The sequence below is a fragment of the Equus przewalskii genome, chromosome 26, assembly GCF_037783145.1.
Source record: "Equus przewalskii isolate Varuska chromosome 26, EquPr2, whole genome shotgun sequence".
Classification (NCBI taxonomy): domain Eukaryota; kingdom Metazoa; phylum Chordata; class Mammalia; order Perissodactyla; family Equidae; genus Equus; species Equus przewalskii.
In genome coordinates, this window is record NC_091856.1 from 31,339,697 (window position 1) to 31,363,274 (window position 23,578).

Genomic DNA, 23,578 nt, shown 5'->3' on the forward strand with positions numbered 1-23,578 from the left:
GTGGGGACTCGCTCGCCCTAGCTGAGGGCCAGAGCCTCAGCAACTGGGGTTCTCAGCCGGCAGCCCCGGGACGGCCCCGCCCCGAGGCCAGGGGAGGAGCCGGGCTCGCGCGCACGTGGGGGTGGGCGGAGTTAGACTTGAGGCAGGGTGTGGGCGGGGCTAGAGGCTCGGGGGCGGAGTCTGGAGGCGGGCGGGGGCGGAGTTAGGGGGCGGGGTTCGGGCCTTGCGGCTCCAGCCCTGGGGGCGGGGCCCCGGCCGCCCGCCGCGTTCAGCCGAGCAGCTCAGCTCTTCCGGCCCGGCGTTCGCTCCTCCGCCTGCACCTTCCGCACGGCGCCGGCTCTCCCCCGGCGCTGTTCCATCGTCCGCGGCCCTTGCGGCGCCCGAGCCCGCAATGTCGGGCCCCAACGGGGACCTGGGCGTGCCGGTGGAGGCGGGCGCGGAAGGCGAGGACGACGGCTTCGGGGAAGCAGGTGACTCGGGGGGCTGCTGAAGCGACCTTTGCTTTCCGGGGGTGCCCTGTTGGAAAGGCGGATCGGGGCCGGGATGGGGGCTTGGAAGGGACCTCGGAGCCTCTCCCACCCTTGGGCGGGTCGCGAGCTGCAGGTGCCGTTTCGGCGTTCAGGGCCAGCACCTCCGTGTGAGCGGGTCCCCAGAAACGGCAGCGTTCGAGAACTATGGGAGCTGGCCTCGTTTCGCGGACGGGGAAACTGAGGCCGCTTCAGGGACACTCGCCCTGTTGGGATTTGCCCCAGCCGTTTCCTTCAGCCCCTGAGGAGACGGAGGCTCCTGAGGGGGCGGGGCCTGTGGACCGCCTTGGCTCAGCAGCAGGGGCTGTCTGGGTGGGCGCGCCTGCCCTGCTGAGTCAGCATCCCCGGCCCCCTTTGCTGGTGGAGGCTTGGCGACGGTGACTTGCTTACAAAGCAGCCTGTTGCCTGCACAGCACGGGGTGGGGGGGTGGGAGGTGGAGAGAGAACCATTAGCTCCCTTCTCGTCTTCTCGAGCCTTAGTTTCTCCATTTGTGAATTAAGAATAATGATTAGTGTCTCCTACTGCAGTGTGTCAGGATTAAATAGGAAAACGAACGGAAGATACTAGGTAGGTTCCAAGCATGCTAGTGCAGTAAGTGGTCATTATTCTCTTTAGTGTAATGAAGACTGGGTTATTAACAGGACTTAGTAAATGTGGGGCACGTATGGAGTCTGCTTTTTGTTTTCTTTTGGGTAACAGCTTTATTGAGTTATAATCCACATACTATACAATTTACCCATTTCAGTTGTACAATTCAGCGGGTTTTAGGTCATCCACAGAGTTGTGCATCCATCACCACAGTAGTTTTAGAACACTTTCATCACCCACAGTCTGCGTTTAATGAGGAGGTAGAGGACCTCCCACTCCCAGTGGGGTAAGTGGCGGGCTGGCTGGTTGACCCCGGACACTACTAGTGAACAGTGGCCAGATGTGTGTGATGACACGGCAGCTGTGGTGGCAGCGTGAGGAAGGGCCTCCCAGGAGTCACACGAGTGGATGTTGGCAGATTCATGAGACTTAGCACAGCGGGGAGGAGGGTGTCCCAAGTGAAAGGCAAAGGTTTGGACCTGGGAAGTGCCATTGACACAGATAAAGTCTGGCCCCAGTGGTGTGGAAATGCTCACCTCCCCCATCCTTCTCCCGGCCTGTGTCTCATGACACGGAATGCGAATTGTTGACGGTAATGACCATCTGTAAGTACTCGCTGTGGTCAGACCTTGTCTGAGTTCTTGATACAGATGAATCCTCACAAAAACCAGTTCTCACCACCTTTTCCAGAAAGGTGCCGTGACTTGCTGGGATGGGGCAGAGCTGGGACTAAAACCCAAGTGCCCCTGGTCACCAAGTCTGAATTTTGGCTCTGCCACGAACCAGCTGGAGGACCCTGGGCAGGTCTCCTCCTTCTTGGTCCTCAATTTCCCCATTTGTACCACAAGGGGGTTGGAATGTAAGAGCCAGCAGCGACCTTCCAGGACTCTGGTCTCTGTGAGGTGGGCCAGCTCTGGGCGATGGGTGCTCTTCCCCCAGAATGCAGACACATTCGCATCCATATCCCAGACCGCACTCCTCCAGCCCTGGCCTTTTCCAGATACTGCCAGCCACCTCCCCTTTGTCCAAAGCTGGCAGCTGAGTGTATCTGAGTCATGGGCTGGCTCAGAACTGGGTCCCGCAGTGGGCACAGGCCCAGACCTTGGGTCCTAAGGGATATTGTGTTGCTGAGAGAAGCAGGTCAGGAGTGGCCATGGTGGAGGGAGTGATGGTTTCTTCTGGAGACCACGGAAGGCTTCTCGGAAGAGGAGGCATTTTGAGCTGGTCCTTGAATGGCTGTTGTGCTTGAGGCATTCTGGGTGGCAGGGACAGTTAAGCAAAGGCAGAAAGGCTGGGCAGTCAGGCTTCATTCATTCACCCATTCATTCATTCAACAAATGGTTATTGTGTACCAGTGAGGGCACCAGGGACACAGCAGTGGACGCAAGACCATCCCACCTCTCATGGAGCTCTACAGTCTGGTAGGGGAGACAGACCAGCACACAGATAATCACGGCAGGCAATCCGGAGGTGAGGGCCGTAGAGGTGTGAGGAGGGCAGGGGCTCAGGAATAGAGGCCTGGTCCACCTGGGGCATTGGGAGGACTCCCTGTGTGTCATCCATGCTGAGACATGAAGGACGAGTGGGACTCATCCAGGAGGAGAGGAGGGAAGGAAGACAGAAGGAGGACACAGCGCATTCCAGGCAGAGGCAACAGCATGTTCAACGGGCCTGAGGTGGGCAAAGGCAGGTGTGAGAGAGCAAAGGAAAAGACATGAGAGGCGGGGCTCGAGACAGGAGCAGGGATGGGGCAGAAAGGGCTAGAGGCGGGCAGGGGCAGCACTAGAGAGGGGAGTGGGGCCTTAGAGCCTGTGGGGTGCTTCATCCCCAAGGGCAGAGAGCCACAGAAAGGCTGGAGAGTAGTGCCTGCCTGGGGGCAGAGGCCTTGATTGCCTGGGCTCTGGCCTCTAGGCAGCTGATGAAGGAAATGGAGAGGAGACTTGGCACCTGGCAGGATTTTCCAGGCAGGACACTGTCTGGCTGACCTCCCCATGACCACCCTAACCCTAGAAAAAACGACGATGCACTAGGTATGATTTTTCCAAAGCCTTTCCTCTTTTGGTATCCACCTATTTTCCAGATGGTGACGCCGAGGCTCAGGAAGGAGGAGGGATTTGCCCATGGTGGGGGAGGGTGTCTGTGAACCCTGAGGAGGCGAGGGACCTTGGCTCTCTTTCCCCTTCCTCCCAGAATACGCTGCCATCAACTCCATGTTGGACCAGATCAACTCCTGTCTGGACCACCTGGAGGAGAAGAACGACCACCTCCACGCCCGCCTCCAGGAGTTGCTTGAGTCCAACCGGCAGACGCGGCTTGAGTTCCAGCAGCAGCTCGGGGAGGCCCCCAGCGATGCCAGCCCCTAGGCTCCCGGAGTCCCCACCCAGGCCCCTCCCTGGCCAGGCTCTGGCCTGGGCACTCACCACCTGGCTTAGATACCTTCTCAAGGGCTGGCCTGCGGGTCCCCTGGTGGGTCTGCCTGCCTGGGCCACCTTTCTCGTATTCCTCTTGGGGTGCCTGAGCCAGCCCACACTGCCCAGCATCCCCTCCTGGGGCCAGGAGTATGCCCACAACCCACCCACCTTGTCTGCCTGCCCAATCCCTGGGCACTCCCCACTCTGCCCAGGCCTTGAGCGTCCACATTAAACGGGGCTCCAACACCACTGCGCCTCTCTCCTCTGTTTCCCAGGATGAGGGTCCCAGGGGCCGCCAGAAGTGAACAGGACAGTGGAGGCCTTCCAGGAGGTGATCACCACTGGTGGCTCACGGGCCTGGTGTTGGGGCTGGGGTTCTTGGCCTTCTTGTATTTCTGGACACAGAGGGCACAAGTGAGGTCAGGGCTTCCTCCCCACCTGGTGTGCTCCTAGCCAGCAGCTGCTTTCCCAGCCTGGCTGAAACAGCATCAGACATGCTGTGTGACCCTGTATGATGCTCTCAGCTTCTCTGGGTACTAGGGCCTTTCACCAAGACAACCAACACCAAGACATGCTGTGCAACCTTGGGCACTGCCCTCCTGTTCTTGGCCTCAGTCTCCTCAGCTGGCCAATAACAAGGTTGGTCTGGTTGGCTATCTCTAAGGGTCTTTCTAGATGGGGAAATAGCAGAAGTAGAGAGCCACCTCAGCCTGGGCCCATTTACTGATGATTCATCATAGAGTTGCCTGACGAGAAGGGCGGGCCCTACCCGCCCCCCCACCACTAGTGAACCACAAACTCAGACCCTGAAGAGCAGCGAGGGTCCACTCTCGTGCACCTGAACTTCCACAGGGTCCAGAGCTCAGGCCTGGCGTCAAATCCTAGCCACTCACCAAACATATGACCTTCAGCAAGTCACCTGACCTTGCTAGGCCTCAGTTTCTTGATCTGTAATTTGGAGATAATGACAAGACCCGCCTCCTAGGGTCATTGTGAAGATTAAATGAGATCTTACTTGAAGGTGCTTCCCTAGCCCTGATACATTATTAAGAGGGAAGCTGAGGCTCAGAGAGGTGAAGCGCTTTGTGAACGCAGAGCCCCTGCTTAGAGAGCCTTCCGGTTCTGCTGCCACGCTGCTAGAGAGGCTGGGCGCTGGCTGAGAGCTGGCCGGGTGCCCCCTTCCCCTCTGCCCCCGGACACAAGGGCTGTGGGAACTGTACAGCCAAACTACCTTCTTTTATTGGATTTTGAGTAAAAACACCAACCATGTCAAAGTTTCCACACAGACTCCTACAGCTAAGCAGGTCTGGACCCAGACGGGGGGCCTGGGAGCTCCTGCTATCAGGTTTTGAGGCGGGTCGAGCGCCGGGGCAGTGGGGGCTGAGGTAGAGGGGGCCGGGCCGTCACCTTGCTGGAGGTTTTTGCTGTGTCCTGGGCGCTGGGCTGGCTGGGCGGGCGGCCACCAGAGGTGAACAGAGCAGTCAAGGCGTTGCGGGCATTGATCGCACACCGGCGGCTCACAGGCCTGGAGGTGGGGCTGGGGTTCTTGGCCTTCTTGTATTTCTGGACACAGAGGGCGCAGGTGAGGCAGAGCTTCCTCCCTGTGCTGTGTGACCCTGTGCAATACGCTCGGCCTCCCTGGGCCAGAGCTCACCCTGGCCCTCAGCGCCCCCGACACCAACAGCAGGAAGACCTTGGCTCACCCGGGCTCTGATTCCCCTTGTGCCCAAGGACTGAGGCCAAGCACAGGAGGGAGGTGGCCACTGGCCATCCCCATCAGCTTGGGCGGAGTCTGAGCCCCTGGGCAGGGCAGGGGGCAGGCAGGAGGTCCGGCTCACCTGCAGGTTCTCGAAGTGGGCCAAGGTCTTGCAGTGGGAGAGCTGCGCCCCCGAGTTGCTGTGGTAGAACTTATGGCAGATGCGGCAGATATACCCCATCACGGGCACCAGGAAGTCCACACCTGGGGGATGGCAGGGTCTGTGCACTCACATCCCCGGCGCCAGCCAGGTGTCCTGCCCTCTCCAGGGGCCCATTTGCTCCCTCACCCTTTGGGTGGGAGAAGAGAAGAGGACGAGGAGGGCTAGCCTGGCTGGCCAGGATGCTGTGGCTCGGATCTGGGGGGTCGCCTGGGGGCTGGGCCCGAGGGCCACAGCTCCTGCAGGTGGGGTCAGGGCTGCGCTCTTACCATATGCGGTGTTGGGGCTGTAGGTCTCCGAGCCTTTCCACTCCTCTATGGATATATCTCTGGACCTCACCTGGAAACATGCAAGTGTTCTGAGCAGAGGAAACTGAGGCTCAGAGAAGCCAAGGGGCTTGCCCGGGGTCACGCCACTGCTGACTGCTGAGTAGCAAAGCCAGCCTCACCCCTAACCTGCGACCCTCCATCCACAGCCCCTCTGCGACCCCCCCTTCGGCTGCCCCCTCACCACCCTGGACTGCAATGGGCGGGCTCTGTGAGAGCAGAGGCCAGGCCTTGGTCCCCACACATCCCTGGTGTCCAGCACCAGGGCTGGCCCCAAACAAGTGCTTCAGAAACATTTGTTAGACTGAAAAGAATGCAGGCTCCTCCAGCTCCTCACTCATGGGGGCGGCGGAGCTGGGGCATTATGAGTGTGAACTCACTGCCTGGCATCCAAGCCGGTGAGATTCTGCCGGGAAAATGCTTGGTACACGCCTGGCATATGGGGAGTGCTCCAAAAATGGTGACTATTCTCAGTACCATCACCATCACCATCACCATCACCATCACCATCACCATCACCATCACCATCACCATCATCATCATCATCATCATCATCATCATCACCATCATCACCATCATCATCGGCATCATCATCTTACACTGATCTTTCCTGTATACACCACACAGTCCCCCCTCTGTGCCTTTGTTGGTGCTGTTCCCTTGGCCTAGGCTGACCCTTCCCTTCCTCAACACAGGTCAAAATTTCAGCCAGGCTTCGAGGCCCCTGCATATTTCACCTGCCACCCTGTAGTCATCATGGTGTATATTTACATATAGTCACACAGTATATAGTTCCTGTTAACACTACATGGGGCATGCGTTAGTGCCTACAAATGCCGCACGCTGCCTCTCGGCCCCTGGGAGGTGGGGCGAGGTCCCTCCTGGGCTTGGAGTCCAGCCTGCCTCCCACACACCCCCCTCCCAAGCACCTGCTTGCAGAATTCCTCCTCAACCTCGATCTCTTCTTCTTCCTCGTCATCGTCGTCCTCCTCTTCTTCATCACCCTCAAAGCAGCCCACGGCATCCACCGTGATGAAGTGGTCCTCATCTTGGCCAGCTATCTCCTTCTCAAGCATCTTCAGCTGCCCAGGGGAGTGGGCCAGCGCTCAGGTCAGCTCTGGGCAGCCAAGGTGCCACGCCCCGTCCACCCCGCACCCCAGAAGGCTCCAGTTCCTCTGGACCTGCTATGAGTTCAGGCTGGGATAAACCTCAACTTGCTGTGTGGCCTTGGCCAAGGCTCTGTACCTCTCTGGGCCTGTCTTCCTCTGAGGGAGCTGGGGTTACCTCCTTGACTTTATCCTTGTGCCCCTGGGACTTCACATGCTCCACAAACTTGCGGGGGGTCTTGAAGTAGCGGTTGCAAATAGTGCAGAAAGGTCGCAGCGATTGTTTGGCGATCTGGGGAAAGGAGGGCAGGCCAAGTGGGCAGCCAGCAGTGTCCCCAGGTGCAGCCAGGCCGTGCCCAGTGAGACCTCGCTTCCCAGCTGCAGGCCACCACACCCGTAATCAGCTGGCTGTGCTCTGCCCCTGTACCAGAACATGGGCCAACATAACCCCTCCCTGTGCCATGGGCTATGAGATGGGATGGCAGATGGCAACAGAGACAGGACAGAGAGGAGACAGGGAGAGAGGGAGCCGCCAAGAGGACCCCCACAAACCCTGTGGCTGAATGGTGGGGTGAGACGGTGCCTTGCCCACACTGGACAGATGGGGAAACCGAAGCCCAAAGAAGAAACAGGACTGACTCATTGAGAAGCCACACTTATGAGTTATGTGTGCGGAGACAAAGACTGACATTTACTTTCCACTCCCAGCCTGGGCTCCCTCCTTCCCAGCCCTCGGCTCGGTGACAGCTCATGTGGGTGCCTTCGCAGCATGCGGGTCCTCTTACCTTGTGGTCCTGTGTCCTGCGGTGCTGGATCAGGTCCCCCACGTAGTAGACCTGGCAGGTGTTGCACCAGCGCCTCGGTGGGGGCTCTCTGAATCATGAGAATCAAAACAAGCATAGGGTGACACTATGTCCCCATCGGAAAGACAGCAGCTCTCCCAGATGCTCCGTGAATGTGGCACAATTTCAACAGGATCTTTTTTGGAAACTCAACAAAATGGTTCTGAGATTCATCTGGAAGAATACTTGAATAAGAATAACTAAGGAAACTTGGGGGAAAAATGAGATTTAGAAGCATTTGGGATACCAGGAGGCCACCAGGACAGTGACACAACTGAGGATATCTGGCCTTGAAAACTCTTTATCCTTTAGTCTAAATGTCCTGTTGTTCCCAGAGCTGTTCTTGCCCCTCCCCCATTCCCAGGAAGCCAGGCCCCCCTCTGAGGCCCCAAAGTGCCGCTGCCACAGCATTTTCCACGATGGACTGGGAGCACCTGATCCTTCTCTGCCCCTGATGGACTGTGGTGAGCTCTGGGAGGCCAGGACTCCATCCCAGGACCCGCAGGCCCTGAAGGGGATCAGCCCAGAGTTTCTGACTGTTGGATGACGGGAGGACAGGCAGCCCATCTGCAGGACTGCCACATTCTGTGTGGCCCCACTGGGTCAAGTCAAGACTCAAGGGGAAACGTCATCAGCAGACAGTTCAATGACTCCCCTCCATCTGGAGTTTGTTAACATCTTGAGCTCCATCCTTCTGGTTTTCTTGAGTCACAAGATGTATTTTTATATAATCAAGTTCATTCTGCTAGTGCAATTTTGAATCTGTTCTAGCCTGACATTACATCACACATATGTTTCCACATTATCATGAATTCCCTGCCTCTGTCCTATTTATCAGTCATTCCACAGAGTGGACAAGGCTTAACTGATCTAATTCCCTAGTTCTGGATATTTTAGATCATTTCCAATTAAATTTTTTTTCACCATTACATTTACTCTGCAAGGAACATCTTCATGAGTCACCTTTCTCCTGTATTCATGATTATTTCACCTGAGTATTAGTCCTAGGGCAGTGGGCAGGGCAAGGTTTAACGCTCGAGAACAGACTACAATACCACGCAGAGCGGCTCTTCTTAAAGTGAGATTTCACACACAAATCTGGGTTTCTGGATTCTCCCAAAAAAATGGGAGATCTGGAGCTGAGGGTCAGGTGTCATGCACGAATTCCTGCATGACACCCTGCACCAGGCCATTTTACAGATGAGGGAAACTGAGGTCCAAGGCCACACAGTGTGAAGAGGCCTTTGGGCAACGGCACTGCTTAGCCCAGAGGCAGGCCTTGCAGATGGTAGATTCGGGGCCCCTCCTGGCATTGCCTGGCCTGCGAGACAGCCCACCCCCCCAGCACAGAGGCCCTGAGATTCCCCGCTCACTCGTCCTCTCTCTCCAGGACATCCCGGGGCACAGGCAGCAGGGACAGGAGGCAGGCTTGGCTCATATGCTGGATCTCCCCGAGCCTCTGCTGGTGCTGGGCCCCCGACATGTGGTCCTGGAACTCCTGTGGTGGGCGAGAGGGAGGGATGGGTGTGAGGAGTGAGCCCCGGAACAGCAGGCATGGGTGGGGCCTGGGGAGAAGGCCTTCAACTTTGGCTTCATGGCCACCCCACCGTGGCTATGAGGCCATTCCTCTTACAACAACTCTGTGGGTCAGAGAAGGATGGTAAACTGAGGCACAGAGGGCGCACACAGCAGGCAGAGCTCCTACTCCTCCGGGAGACTGTGAGCGCCTCAGAGACAAGGAGCGGTCTGATTAACTTCCAGGTGCCCATGGCTCTGCTCAGGTGAGGCACAGAGTCACGGAGGGAACAAGAGCAAGGGTAGTAATAATGGGAGTATAATGCTGTTATTAATGCTGTGCTCACTCTAGGCCAGGCCTGGGGCTCCTGACTTCAATGTCAAGTCTCTGAATCCTCAGAACCACCCAGTGAGGTGGGTTCTAAATGTCTCTTCATTTGACGCAGGAGGAAACTGAGGCACAAAGGGTGGAATTCACCTTCTGAGGTCTACACAGCTGGTCAGGGCCGATTCAAACTAGGTCAGCCTGGCTCTAAAATCCTGCCTCCTTGGCTAGTCAGGAAATGTTTTCTGAGCAAATGCCCTGAGTGGCCATCAGGCAGCCATGGAACGGGCAGGTTGGGCATCCCCTCCAGACCCCGAACCCTCCACTCTGCCCACTTGACCCGCCCATCCCGGGGCCCGCTGGCGGCACCTGCTGGCTGCTGCAGTTGGCCTTGCAGATGTAGCAGAAGAACTGGAGGGCCTGCTTAGAGGGCGCGCTGGCGGTGGCGGGGGCGGCGGAGGTGGAGTCCCCAGAACGCGGTCCGGGTGCGAGGGAGACGGTGCTGAAGGCCCGGCTGTCACTGCTCTGCAGGATGGTGACCTTCAGGGAGCCCCCGGCACCCCACATCTGCGCCGGGAACAGGAGCAGAGCTACCACCAGCTGGGAGCTTAGGGTGGGCCAGCCCCAGCACTACACATCCACCAGCACTGTCTCATCAGGCCCTCCTGGTGGCCCACTTTACAGATGGGGAAACTGAGGCTCTGAGTGGTTAGGTGACTGCCCGAGCTCACACAGCTAGGAAGTGCTACAGTCGGGAGTCAAACCCAGGTCCGCCTAACTCTAAAGTCCATCCCACGTGACCCCTCACATGACCGATGGAGAAGCTGAGATACAAAGAAGAGAATGGGTTTGGCTACAATTACACTATGAGGCAGAACTGGGACCCAAGGCCCAGGCTTCCCTCACACAGGCAACGTGACCCGTGTGAGGGGTCTGGGGTCTCTAGTGTAGGGAGGAGCAGGCTGGAAGGGACTCATGACGGAAAGTGTCTCCGGGCAGGGCATGTGAAGGCAGCAAACAGCATGAGCATTTGATGAATCACCGTCAAACCCAGTCTGGTCTGCCCACGAGCCCCGGCAGAGGGCTGCTGTCCCATTTCACAGGTGGGGAAGCGTGAGGGGGCCCAGATGGGGGCTGGGGCAGAAAGAGGCCATCCTGCCACTGGCCGCTGTGGCCCTCATGCTGCCACGTTAGCATCTCTACCCACCCCTAGCATCTCTCTTGCTCTTTTTTCACATTCTCCCACATCCAGGCCACTGGTCAACTCCTCCTGGCTCTCCTCCATGCTGACCTGGGCACCTGCTGGCTCCGGCGAGGCCTCCTCCAGGCCTGAAATGACAGACGTGCTCTGTTTCCCAGAGTCCGTCTCCCACCTGGGCCCAGAGAGACCCAGGCCCAAGCCACCTTCTCTTCCCACAGCCAGGACCTTGAGGCTTCTGGTGTGGATGGCTCTGAACTCTGGTTCCAGGCCCAATGCTCAGTCCCAGGCAGCACCCAGTCAGGGCTGGACAGTGCCAGGGGAGGAACGAAGGGTTCGGGCAGAACTGTCCCACCACCAGGCCAGCTGGGAGCTGGCGCTCACTTACCTGCTCTAGCTTCTACCATGTCAGGAGGTGTCTCCAGCACTGTGGAATGAACCAGAACCGGTGTTTGCTCTGATGCTGGCAATGACACCTGTGACTGGGTCTGAGGCTGCCCCTGGGTCTGGTCCAGTGGCTGCACTGGCAACTGCATTGGAGGTTGCTCCCGTGGCTGCTCCAGTGGCTGAACCCTTGGCTGTGCTTCTGCCTGGGCCTGTGGATACGTCTGCGTCTGTGCCTGCTTCTGCAGCTGTGGCTGAGCCTGCCTTGGGGGCTGTGAATGTGCCTGTGGCTGCATCTGTGGCTGCACCTGCTTCTGTGGCTCAGCCTGCCTTGGGGGCTTTGAATGTGCCTGTGGCTGCATCTGTGACTGCACCTGCTTCTGTGGCTCTGCCTGCTTCTGCAGCTTCAGCTGCACCTGCTGCAGCACTAAGTGCTCTGGAGAGGTCTGTGTCTGTGCCTGCTTCTGCAGCTTTGGCTGCACCTGGACATCCACTGGTGGCATCTGTAGCTGAGTCTGTGGCTGCACCTGGGCCTGGATCTGCAGAACCCGTGGCTGGAAACATGGCTGCACTCGGGCTTCCTGGGGCTCAGGCAGCAGCTCAGGGGTCTGTGTCTGCTTCGGTGCCATCATCCGGGCCTGTGGCTGGACCTTTGCCTGCAGCTGCCCTGGGGGTCCCTTCTCTGTGGGCCCCTCTGAGCTAGGAAGGATAAAAAGAAGATCAAATTCACATCTTCCAATTGGCCCCAGGGGCTCCCCAAAAAGGGCAAGACCCAAGTTCCAATCCTAGCTCTACCACATACAAGCTGAGCATTTGGGAAGCCCCTTTGGCTCTCTAGGTACCAGATTCACCAAAATAAATTGAGAGTCACTCGCTCCCACTTCCCACAACTTGCTAATATGGATCCAAGCTGCCCACCCTCTGCCCATTCTGAGATCTCAGATGCACATCTTCACCCCTCCAACCTGACCACCTAGCCCACTTCCAGGGGGCTCAATCACAGTGAAGACACCAGAGTCTGTCTGGCCTGGGACCTTCCCAGGTGAAGCACAGAATTAGGTTTGACCTTCCTCCAAGTCAGAGGCCAAGGCCTTTTCCTTGCTCCAGCTCCCCTGAAGGGCCCCACCCCCAACCTACGCCCACGCCCTGCCTTTGCAGGAAGGAGAGTACAGGGCACCTGGGCCCTGGGCAGGTTTTCAGCAGCAGTTACCTCTTTGACCTCTTGGCTGGTGGCTCAGATGCCTCACAAGACTCGGGCTCAGGTGCTGGAGTGCCTTTTTCCTTAGTGATGCCATCTGGGCTGGGAGAGGTATCTTGGTCTGGAATGGAGGTTAGATGAGTGACCTGATGCTGGGTAGAGCATGAACGAGCTCCAGGAGACAGAGCCTGGGCTCACACCCCACCAAGACCCCTGCCTCCCAGATCTGCCTTCATTACCAGCCCCACACCCACCTGCCCCAACCTGCATCCCCTCTGAAGGGTCAGCAGCCTCCCTCCCTTACCTTCTGGTGTGTCTGTTTGGGGTTCTGTGGCTTCCTCAGACCCCTCTGGGGGGTCTGACTTGTCTTCCACGGGCATCGTCTGAGAAGAAGAATCCTACTTCCTTTCAGAAACTGTCTTTGACATCTGCCACCCACTGTTGTAAACACTCCCTTGACGAAGAGTGGCTGCAACAGTCCCCCAGGATGAAGGAGCCTGGCCCCAGAGCTGCCAGGAGATGACCCTAAACCTCTCAGGAATTGCGTCTAGGGGGTTCCATCTTACTGCCTGACTGTTAAGTATACCCAGGTTTGGGGACACAAAGCCCTCTCCTGGCCCACGGTGCCACCTCCTGACTTCCTCGCCCCCTCCTCCATGAAGCAGCCAGAGTAAGCCTTCTAAAATGCAAACCCGAAGACATCTTGTCTCTTTCAGGCTGAGACTCTCCTGTGAGTTCTCCTTCCTTACCCTAAGCCTGAAGCCTCCTCCCCCACCCCCTGCGCAATCTGACCTCTGCCCCCTTGTCCACTCCTCCAGCCTCAGCTCTCCCTACTCTCCCCCTCACCCTCTCTATGTCCACAATGGCCTTTTCTCTGGTTCCCCAAAGTTGCAGAGCTCTTCCTGCCCCAGGCCTTCACCCAGAGCCTTAAAGGCACTTCTTGCAGGAAGCCCTCCTGACCCTAGAGTGGGTGCAGACCCAGAGGGCTTTGGGCTTCCTTTTTGTGGCATTTTCCACAGTCTTAATTAATTGATGGGAGCAATGTCTGCATTAACGTCCCATCACCAACACCACCCTCCTCCCCAGCCCAAGATCTCCAGCAGGGCCAGGCCAAGCCATCTGTACCACTGAGTCCCCTGCAGGGACTTAGAGATGTTTGCTAATAAATGCTTGGCTCCGGCTGGTTCCGGGGCACCCCAGGAGGCCCCCAGGAGTACGCCTGCAGCCTCCCTCCCTCCTACTAAGCCCGAGGAACGAGTGCTGAGTGGGGATGTGGATCATACCAGGACTCCATGCCCTTCAGAAACTACCCAGCTCTCACCCTGCCCGACACTGGCACTGGTGTGCGAGTCAGGAGGCCCAGGCTCTGGGTCTGTCTTGACAGCTGTGCAGCCCAGGGCAACCCCAATCTCTGAGCCTCAGTTTTCGCATATGTAAAATGGGGGCGGGAGTAGACCCTAGACAAGACCACCTTAGGACAGGCCCAACTGGAAGGCTGGAGGCCAAGACCCCCCTCTGGAGGGAAATGCCTCACCTCCAGATGTGGGCGGGCCCTGGAGCAGCCAGAAAATGGGGGGTGTTGGCCCTGCCCTGGAATGCTCTCAGGAGCATAGTGTGTGTGAGGAGCTGCCGGGACGGTCAGGGGCAGGACGGTTCTTTCCTTTTCCAGCTCTCTGAGTCTGCTTATCAGGGAGAGCCTCTGATGAGTTAAACACCTCTCAAATGCCCCTGGAGCAAGCAGTGCTGACTGGAACCTTCCATGGCAACAGTGTAGCATTCAGGATTATATAACATTGTTTCACTCTAGCTTGCTTTCTTTTCCTTCTGTGTATGGCAATTAATTTAAACTGTTTTTAAAATTTCAAGAAGTGATATGTTTCCTTTTTAAATAAATGTAACTGAGAAGCAGCTAGTTGACTGAAAGCTGCTCTGCCCCAGACAGGAGCCACCAGACACACGTGTGTGGCTTTTGAGCACTTGAAATGTGGCAAGCTGAACTGAGATAGTATGTATAAAATACACACCAGATTTTAAAGATTTAGTACAACAACAAAAAAAGGAATGTAAAATGCCTCATTCATTTTTTTATATTGATTACATGTTGAAATAATTTTTTTTCTTTTTCTCCCCAAAGCTCCCTGGTACATAGTTGTGTATTTTTAGTTGTGGGTCCTTCTATTGTGGCATGTGGGACGCCGCCTCAGCATGGCCTGATGAGTGGTGCCATGTCTGCGCCCAGGATTCGAACTGGCGAAACCCTGGGCTACCGAAGCAGAGCACGCGAACTTAATCACTCGGCCACAGGGTCGGCCCCTGAAATAATATTTTTAATATATTGGGTTAAATAAAATACATGAGTAAAATTAATTTCACCTGTTTCTTTTTACTTCATTAATGTGATTACCAGAAAAATTTAAATGACATATACGACTTCCATTTTATTTCTATTGGGTAGCACTGATTTAAAGAGAAATATTAGGGTACATCTAAAATTAACACAATGTTTTACGTCAATTATATCTCAGTTTTTTTTTTTTTTTAAAGAGAGAAATACTAGGTAAATAACAGTTCTAGTGGTGTTTGGGCATGGCAAAAATCACAAAATCACATCAGGGGTTCAGGAATATTTGAAGTTTGGGAAACACTAGACAGGTCCAACTTATCTTCGTTGCCCCTAGCCTGGCTCATCTTACAGATGAGGAAACTGAGGCACAAATAGGGGTGTGACCTGCCCCAAGGCCCAGTGTGAGCCAGAGTGGGTGGAGCTGGGCTGATACCCAGGATGCCCTCTCCCACCCCCACCTGCTGCATCCCAGCCACCACTCACCTTGCGATTAGGGGTGGTGGAGGAGGGGGTCCGGGCCTGTTTCTGGGGGGTCCGCCCTGAAAGGTTGAGTTGGGAGGGGTTTATGGGGACCCCAACAGGAGGGGGGCCCAGCAGAGACTGCCGAGTGGCCTGGGGAAAGAACTGCTGCAGATTTGGGGTGGCCAGCGGCGGGGCTGGGAGGCTGGGGGCCGTCAGGTTCGGAGTTGCCAGGCTGTAGCTGCGGAGGTTACCTGTAGGCAAGAAGAGGGTTCACAACCGGGTTGGGTGGTAGAGGCTGGGGTCAGGGGTCAATCTCCCAAAGCATCATGGGAACATCATGGATAACTTCAAAGGGGCCCCTTCCCACCCAAGGGCAACCAGAGGGGAGAAAGGAGAGCCGAAGCCCAGTCCCACCTCAGGCATTGGTGGGGAGGGGGCTATGGGGCTGGTTTTCTGCTCCAGCTGGGGAGGGGAGAGGTTCTGCCTTTTCCCTCCCCAGATGCCTCTCTGGTCAGCAGCTTGAGCACCCCCAGCAACCCCACTCACCCTCAGGCATGCTTTAGGGTACACCTTAAGGTGTGTGAAAGATCCACACAGGACCCATAGGGAGAACCAGCAAGATGACTGGTCCCTGGAATAATGAGACACTCCCTTCCCACCACCAGCTATCCTTCATCAAAGTCTACCGGGAGCCAGGCCCTTGCTAAGCACTTTCCACGCATGCCTCAGTCACTCCTCCCAGCCACCATCAGGGAGGTATTATCATCTCTATCCATGACCAAATAGAGACACAAAGTGGAGGGGTAGCTTCTCCAGGGTCTCTGGGAGGGACACCACTGTCCACCCACTGGCCCCAGGCAGGCTTTTGGGGTCCCCCGATTCTCCCCTCTCTTTACCCCCCCCCATCCAAGCCATCACCAAATCCTGTCAAGCCTGTCTCCTACCCCTCTTCCCGGTCCAGCCTGACTCCCCTTTCCGTCTCCACTCCTGCCTCCCTTCCAAAGCTACCTCATCCCGTCTGAATTTCCGCCACAGCTTTGGCACCAGATAGCAGCAGACAGTGATCACTCTAAAACCACACTCTGACTTCGCCACCCACCCCCAAACCCTTCCATATCTGCTCAGGAACAAAGCCCATTCCGCACCAGGCAAGGTCTAGCCCTGCCCACCTCCCCAACCTCCTTTCTTGCCATTCTCCCCACATGTGCCCCCATGATACTCCAGCCACATGCTCCCGTGAGTCCCTCAAACAAGCCTGGTTTCTTCCTGCCTCTGGGCCTTTGCATATTCTGTCCTTCTACCTGAGTCATTCTGCTTCCACTACCTCCAGTCATCCCTCATTCCTCCTTTAGATGTTTCTCCTCTGGGAGGCCTTCCCAGACCCTCTCTGTGTCCCCAGAGGCCTTGGCTTCCCTGTTCTAGGACCAGCTGCTTCCCACTGCCCACTACCCAAGTACACAGGGAACTCCTTAAGGGCAGACACCATCTGACTTGGAGGCCCAGTACTCAGGCCATAAAAGACAGTTCAAATCATTGCCCTGGTGAGGGGACAGGAAGCACAGGGGTTAATGGCATGGTGCTGTGAGAGCTGGCTCAAGTCCAGATTCTACAGGACAAGCTCTGTGACCTTCAGCAAGTTAGTCCCCTTCTTAGGCTCAGTTTCCTCAACTGTCAGATGAGCATAATAACAGAGCTTGACTCGCAATGCTTTATGAGGACTCAGGAGATACACAAGTGTGCCTGGTACACAGCACGTGTTCAGTTAACATCAACTTGAACACATATACACATATGTGCAGAGCGAGAACGCCAACCAGCTCTTAAAAACAGTGAGATAAAAGATGGCACACTCAAAAAGAAAAATGGACAAAGGACATGGACAAGTCACAAAAAGAAATACGAACGTTTAACGGACAAATATAAAATGTACAACTGCACTGGCACTCCAGGAAATGTAAATGAACACATTAATGATAGAGCTTTTTTGCCAATCAAATTAATAAACTATGTGTATATATATATAAAGAAAAGCATATAATACCCAATGTTGCTGTGGGCATGGGGAGACCGGCACTGTCATACGCGGCTGGTGGCATTGCAAACTGGTCCAGTCCTTTGGGAAAGCAATTTAGCAATACTTATCAAGAGCCATAAAACATCCACCACCACCCCCACCCCTAGTCACCCTACTTTTTTTTTGGCGGGGGGGGGGGGGAGATTAGCCCTGAGCTAACATCTGCTGCCAATCCTCCTCTTTTTGCTGAGGAAGACTGGCCCTGAGCTAACATCCGTGCCCATCTTCTTCTACTTTATATGTGGGATGCCTACCACAGCATGGCTTGACAAGCAGTGCCATGTCCGCACTTATGATCCGAACTGACGAACCCCAGGTCACCAAAACAGAAGGTGTGAACTTAACCGTTGAGCCACCAGGCTGGCCCCTCAGTCATTCTACTTTTGGGAACCCATTCTAAGAAAATAATCTCAAACATGATATTCATCCCTGTGTTATTTAAAACAGCCAAAAAAAAAAAAAAAAAAAGAAAGAAACAGCTGAGAAGCTTAGGTAAGCGAGGGCACGTCCCTCCAGTGGAATATTAAACACCTGTTAAAAATACTCTTTACAGAGCCTGTCAAGGCATGTGGTAAATGAGCACGCCATTCTACTCAGTGGAAAGGAAACAAGATGCAGCCTTTCGAGTGTACCAGTAACCACAATCATAAACAAATCCCCAAGTCTGTGCCTAGAAAAAAATGGGAGGAAGTCCACCAAAACCTTGCGGGGGCTTTTGTCTTCAGGAGATGAGTGTACATATGACCATTTGGGTTTTCTTATCCTCTTTTTAAAATATTTCTTTCAGATAGCAGAGTAGCGCAGAAGTGTGCTGGGCCCATAAAATTTTTTTTTCGCATTTCTTTGAAGAGTGTGACTTTTAAAGTGGGAAAGAAAAAGGGGGAAATACATATATACACATTATGGGTCCCTGTGGTTTTACCTCTGCACCCATCCATCTATCATTTGTAAGTCAGCTCCCAGGACCAGCCACACCCATGGGGCCCTGGTGGGGCTGGAGAGTGACAACCATCCCATCTTGTGACCTGGCTGCATGCCCTGCTGGGAGGCAGGATAGCCTGGTGTCTAAGAATGCAGCTCTGTGCTAAGACCTGGGCTCTAGCTCTCTCTCTAATCAACATCTACATGCTGTGTGACCTTGGGCACATGGCCCCTCTCTGGGCCTCAGTTTCTTCATCTGTAAAATGGGATCATGAGTGTACCTCCCCTTAGGGTTGTCAGCAGAGTCAAGGAATTGGGTTTGCAAAGGCCCCAGCACAGTGCCCAGCCTGGAGGGACCACCCAGCAAGCCATGCCCACTCTGTAGGAGGCGCTGGGCCTGAAAATGAGCTGGCCCCAGGTCAATGGATCCCTGGGTTACTCCTGCAGGGGCTGATATATCAGGTGCAGCATCTTGGAAGTAGGAACTGAGAGACTGCTCTCCGCATGGGGAAACTGAGGCCAGGGCACAAGCTTAATGCACAGGGCTAGAGACACCCACCCAGAGATCCAGGGAGTCAGGAGGCCCAGGCCTTGGTCTAGCTCAGCCACTGCCTGTGCTGTGTGGCTCCAGGGCAAAAGGGAAAAAGACTTCCCTTCTCTGGACCTCAGCTTCCTCATCCATCAAATGGGATGTGGAGAAGGGTGGTCAACATAGATCTTTCCATCTATCATCTCATCTAATATGAATGTCACGGGACTGTGCTGAGCACGGCCCACAAAGACAGCACCATGGCCAAGGGCACACCTCTGTGATCAGATAGACCTGCATCCAGCTGAGCAACTTAGGGCCTTCCACCTCCTGGAGCCTCAGTGTCCTCATCTGTAAACTGGGACACTGACAGTAGTTCCCTCTCAGGGTTACTGAGTGGATTTGATGAGATTTCCTGCAATGGGGCTCCTGGGGAGCTACCACTAAGATGGTGTGAGAAAGGGCCCGTAGCCATACCTTGCAACTGCTGCAGAAGCAAAGCTCTCTGGAGCATGGAACCGTTGAAGAGGGAGGCCGAGTTGGTGCCCTGGAGATTCAGAAGCTGCTGCTGGGGTTGCTGCTGGGGGAGCCCCCTGTGTTGAAAGGAGGTGTCAGAGGGTGACTGGGTGAGCCAGACTCTCCCTCTTTCCTGAGACCCCTCATCTCCATTCTTTGCCCCCTCTCCTGCAGACTGAGGATCCCCATGGGGTGGGAATGGACAACTTCCAGGATTCAAACCGGGATGTCCCTGGGAGAAACGGCTGCGATGGGGGATTCTCCGAGAGGGGTCCGAGTGGCAGGCCTAGAGCACCCACCCCTCCAGTGGGGAACTCACCGGCTGACAGCCATGGGCAGTGGGGCCTGCGGAGGGGACTGCTGGAGCAGCTGCTGGAGCATCTGTTGCTGCTGCTGGAGCTGCTGCTGCTGTAATTGCTGGAGCTGCTGCTGCTGGAGTTGCTGCTGCTGGTTGAACATGGCGGCTGGGGGAGGCAGGGGAGGAAGGCCTGGATCCCCACCACACGTCAGTCCAGCGCCCCTCTCACCCATGGTCACCCACGCCAGCCCACGGCCCTCAGAGACTGTCCGCTGAGCTTCACAGCTACACTCCCAGTCCTGGCGAGAGCATGCCACATGGGCCCCCCATCCTTTCAATACCTCCAAATCTGCCACTAACAGCAGGCTTCAGGTATCTTCCCTCCAACTTCCCCCAAATCCTGCCAACAGTCTCTCCTGCAAATGCCCAACCCCGCCCTCGATCTCTCCAACTCCCACAGCTCGACCCTTCCAGGAGGAGCGTCCGACCCCAATCCGTCTCCCCAGCCCACCCTTCAGCCGTGCCCTGCGCCAATCATGTCCCAATGCCAGCCGCTCCCACTCACACCCGCTTCGACAACACTCCCACCGTCTCCCTCCTTCGTGCCTATTTTGTGTCAATAACAACAGCACCCCCAACCTTTCACTTTGGCCCAGGAACAAGGTAGGAGGAAGGCTTCTCTCTCCCCGAATCCCCCACCCCCATTCCGCTCCCCGCTTCCTCTGTAGGTGCCGCCTGCGTTACACATCAGATCCGGGAGCCCCACCTGCCCGCGAAGCCCGCAGCCTCCATTCAAGGGGCCCCAAGCCTCACGTCCGGGCCCCGCGTCCCCGGCGCGCGCGCCTCGCCGCCCCGCGCGGTCCCCTCCCCGCTGCCCCTCCGCGGTCGCGCCACCCCCACGCGCGGGCGGAGGCCTGCGGCTCGCCGCTCGCGGCTCCGGCCCCCAGCGCCTCCGCCGGGGCCTGTCCGCTCCGAGGGCCCGTCGGCGGGCCGCGCCGGTGCAGCGCCCCCTGGAGGCCCGGAGGTCCCGGTGCCGCCGGCCGCGCCGCGAGCGCCTGCCCCACGCCCGGCTCACAGGGCGGGGCGGCGCCCGCTCACCCGGCGCCTGGCGGGCCGCGGGCTCGGCTCCCGGCTGCGAGGGGGCCTCGGGCGGCGCAGACCCTCCGTCGCGCGTCCTCCGCATTGGGCAGGGTCGGCTCTGAGCCCAAGGTCCGTCTGCTGTCCAGAGGGGTCTGTCGTCTGGCGGCGACATCGAGGGAGACTTCCAGGAGGACCGTCCCCAACCGACCGCCCCGCGGCCGCCACTGTCCCGCGATCCCCGGCCCCGCGCGGGGTTGGGATGGGAGGGGGCGTGCAGCCGACCGCTGTCCATTGGGACACCGAGACCCGACGAGAGGGCGATAGGCGCGGGCGGGCAGAAGAATTGCCCTAGAAGGGCGCGGGGAGGTCCGTTTGAAAGTGTTTTTTCAACTTTGATTTGACTCAGGACGGGGCGAGGAGGGCTGAGTTCAGTGATGAAAAACGGCGCTCATCCTGCCTCTGAAATGGTCCTGCCCGGGAGGACCCTTCAACTGTGACTCTGTCCCGCGTCCCGGCGCCCCTCTCCTCGGTCCCCACACGGGGTCACTGAGCCGAACAATCTGGCAGGGCTGCCGCAGCCGCGCAGTTACTAAGTCGGTTAGTGGTTACTAAGTAGCAAAGCCTTCCACAACTGTAACAGCCTTGGGCTCTTCGCTCCCTTTGCCTTAAGCGCCGACTGTGTGCGGGCAGGGCGCGCGGTGGCGCTAGGGACGCGCAGACCCGAGGCCTGCCCCCGTGGCGGAGACCGCAGTGTCAGCCAATCACTGCAAGTCATGTGACAAGCGCTGCCCTAAGCTCTGGGCCGGCTCTACTGCAGCGCGGGGCGACCGCACAGGTGCCTAACTCCGCCTGGACTTGGAGGCGCGAAAGTGGCCTAGAGTGCCCGGAGCGCGGGGCGGGGCCGGGGTCAGCGGGACGTTGCGCCTTTGGGTGGAAGGGCAGCCTGGATGGTGGGGACTTGAAAGACCGGCCTAAGCAGCTGAGCTTTATCTCCGGAGGCCAGGGAGGGCTAGGGAGGGCTGTGACAGCATCACATGCACCCAGGTTAGAAAACTCACTCTGGTGAGAACCAAGACACAGACAGTGGGGGAGGAGGGGAGGGGCCGAAGCAAAATCTTGCGGGCTCGCAACCAGGTTGATGCGGCTGCTGGCCTTGGAGGGGTCCGGGCTCCGCTTCCGTGTAGCTCACGATCCCGGCCGGCGCAGGAACCCTCTCTGAGCCGGTTTCCTTGTCTCTAAAATGGGCGTCCCCGGGGGTGAGGGGAGTGTGAGGATGATATTACATAATGCTCAGCACTGGCACCTGGCACAGAGCACGCTTAGCAAATTGCCAAAGTAAAAAAACTAAAAATAATGCTCATGCTGGTGAAGGTAGGGAAGCCAGCGCTCGCTTCCTGTGTTGGTTCATCTTTCTGAAAAGAGATCTGCAAATTCTCTAACAAGACTCTTGATTGTGTTCTGCACTTTGACCTGGTAACCTTTCTTGTAGGAATCTAACCCAAGAAAAAAGTCAGAAACGAGTCTTTTAAAAGCCAGCAGGTCATTCACAGAAACATTATTTATAATAGCTGTGGAAAATAATCAGCTTAAGAGGAACAACTAAATAAATCCTGGTGTCTGTCTCTTCAGGAATAGCACACAGCCATGGAAATTAGGTTTTAAATATCAAAGGATATTTAAACACAATATGATGTGAGATGTGAAGTGAACTCAGCAGGTTACAAAACTGCGTGCACATTATGATCTTGATTTTGGAAAGAAGAAATATGTGTGCAGTGGGCTCATGGGCGTTTTTCACTTTCTCTCCTTTTTTTCTAATTTGCTGTGAGCGGTTTGGATGGTTTTATCACAGGGAGGGAGTGAACATTTTTTTGAGTGTATATGACCTTGTGGTGCCTCCTTAAAGACCAGACCAGATAGTGGATGGGAACACTCTCGGGACACTGTTTGGGGCTAGACTCATGTTAATTGCTTTTAATCACTTCCTTGCAGGCAAAGGTCCCAAACGGAACATGTTGAGAAGGAGAAGAGTGGCCCTGCCTCTTTGCATTCCAGATGAAGTCAGAGGCTGTCACATCTCCTGGAGGCCTCTTTCTTCCTCCTAATTTGAGATGCACTTTCATCACAAAATAAACTCTTATACTCAGTGGATCTATGTCCAGACCTATTCTGCTACCTGTCTCTTCCCGTGATGATATCCCATAGTGTGGTTATTATAATTTTGGAATATATTTTAATGCCTGATAGCACAAGGCCCCGACATCATTATACTTTATAAAAAATTTCTTGCCAATTCCCAATCATGTAAATTTTTTCAGTTAAATTATAAAATGATTTTGTCAAACTCCTCCCCCTGCCCCCAACCCCATCAGAATTTCAGCTGGTGTTGCGTGAAATGTGTTTACATGGAGAAGAGCTGATATCTTTATCCCAAGTTTTTCCGTTTAAGAATGAAGTAAATGTCTCCATTTATTCAAGCCTCGCGTTATGTCATCTTTCAGGATTCTTAATCAAGCGCCTGTGAAGTTTCTATGGTGGTTATTATTGCTATTTTCCCAGTACACTTTCTAGCCAGCTATTGATTATGGTGTCTTTGTCTTGTAACCTGCCACTTCCTCACTTGGCATTATTTCTGCCTTCAGTAATGTCATGTGCCCCTTAGCAGCGGAAAGCAGCTGCTGAGTTGCCGCTGTGTCATTGGGACACCAGCTCAGAATCCTGCGCATCGTGATTGCCTGGGAAAGGTCAATTAAATGAGTGAGCGGATGAATGAATGACTCTAGTGTGCAATTTCCTTCCTCCTTCCTCAGGTTGGTGTTCATCGTAGCAGCTCTTCCCTCCATGACATCTGTGTCCATCACCCCATGGAGGTGGACCCCATCAAGGCACCCAGCTCACAGACACAGGTAATAGAGTGGACCCACAACCAGACACCCAGCCCAGGAATCACAGGAACAGGCTGTGCTCGGTGACAGCTCCAGGTCAGACTAGAGGCAGAGAAAAATGTAACACCATAT

At 55.8% G+C, this 23,578-nt stretch overlaps 2 protein-coding genes and 1 long non-coding RNA gene across 28 annotated transcripts; 2 read left to right on the forward strand and 1 right to left on the reverse strand.

Moving 5' to 3' along the window:
- The first annotated feature begins 181 nt into the window (after positions 1-181).
- On the forward strand, positions 182-3,776 carry BBLN (bublin coiled coil protein). Its single transcript, XM_070596631.1, has 2 exons — positions 182-470; positions 3,307-3,776. Exons 1-2 carry the CDS (start codon positions 392-394, stop codon positions 3,477-3,479), a joined length of 252 nt encoding a protein of 83 aa, XP_070452732.1. The 5' UTR covers positions 182-391; the 3' UTR covers positions 3,480-3,776.
- CIZ1 (CDKN1A interacting zinc finger protein 1) lies at positions 1,204-20,974 on the reverse strand. Of its 26 annotated transcripts, none has more exons than XM_070596606.1 (18): positions 20,580-20,974; positions 19,503-19,647; positions 19,145-19,260; positions 17,185-17,256; positions 15,165-15,394; positions 12,642-12,735; positions 12,350-12,458; positions 11,144-11,838; positions 10,765-10,886; positions 9,927-10,124; positions 9,091-9,215; positions 7,661-7,748; positions 7,054-7,167; positions 6,699-6,851; positions 5,713-5,782; positions 5,366-5,487; positions 4,935-5,090; positions 1,204-2,371 (listed from the first exon to the last, which is right to left on the reverse strand). In XM_070596606.1, the coding sequence occupies exons 1-18, from the start codon at positions 20,851-20,853 to the stop codon at positions 2,258-2,260; spliced, it is 2,997 nt and encodes a 998-aa protein (XP_070452707.1). In that variant the 5' UTR covers positions 20,854-20,974; the 3' UTR covers positions 1,204-2,257. The 26 variants fall into 26 exon arrangements, with proteins under 26 accessions (XP_070452707.1, XP_070452714.1, XP_070452708.1 ...); XM_070596613.1 differs by having other exon boundaries at positions 1,204-2,787; XM_070596607.1 differs by having other exon boundaries at positions 12,642-12,720; positions 20,580-20,868.
- LOC139079739 (uncharacterized) lies at positions 20,427-23,038 on the forward strand. Its single transcript, XR_011533634.1, has 3 exons — positions 20,427-20,690; positions 20,968-21,158; positions 22,554-23,038. It is a non-coding gene; the product is annotated as an uncharacterized lncRNA (long non-coding RNA).
- Positions 23,039-23,578: the final 540 nt, after the last annotated feature.

Excerpts from the sequence above, each read along its gene's own strand:
- CIZ1 (XM_070596606.1), bottom strand. The coding sequence starts at position 20,853 with ATGGACAGCGGTCGGCTGCACGCCCCCTCCCATCCCAACCCCGCGCGG. Across the intron at positions 19,261-19,502 it reads CTGCCCATGGCTGTCAGCCG|GGGGCTCCCCCAGCAGCAAC; the intron begins GTGAGTTCCCCA and ends CTTTCAACACAG. Across the intron at positions 9,216-9,926 it reads CCAACTGCAGCAGCCAGCAG|GAGTTCCAGGACCACATGTC; the intron begins GTGCCGCCAGCG and ends CGCCCACCACAG.
- BBLN (XM_070596631.1), top strand. The coding sequence starts at position 392 with ATGTCGGGCCCCAACGGGGACCTGGGCGTGCCGGTGGAGGCGGGCGCG. Across the intron at positions 471-3,306 it reads CGACGGCTTCGGGGAAGCAG|AATACGCTGCCATCAACTCC; the intron begins GTGACTCGGGGG and ends CCTTCCTCCCAG.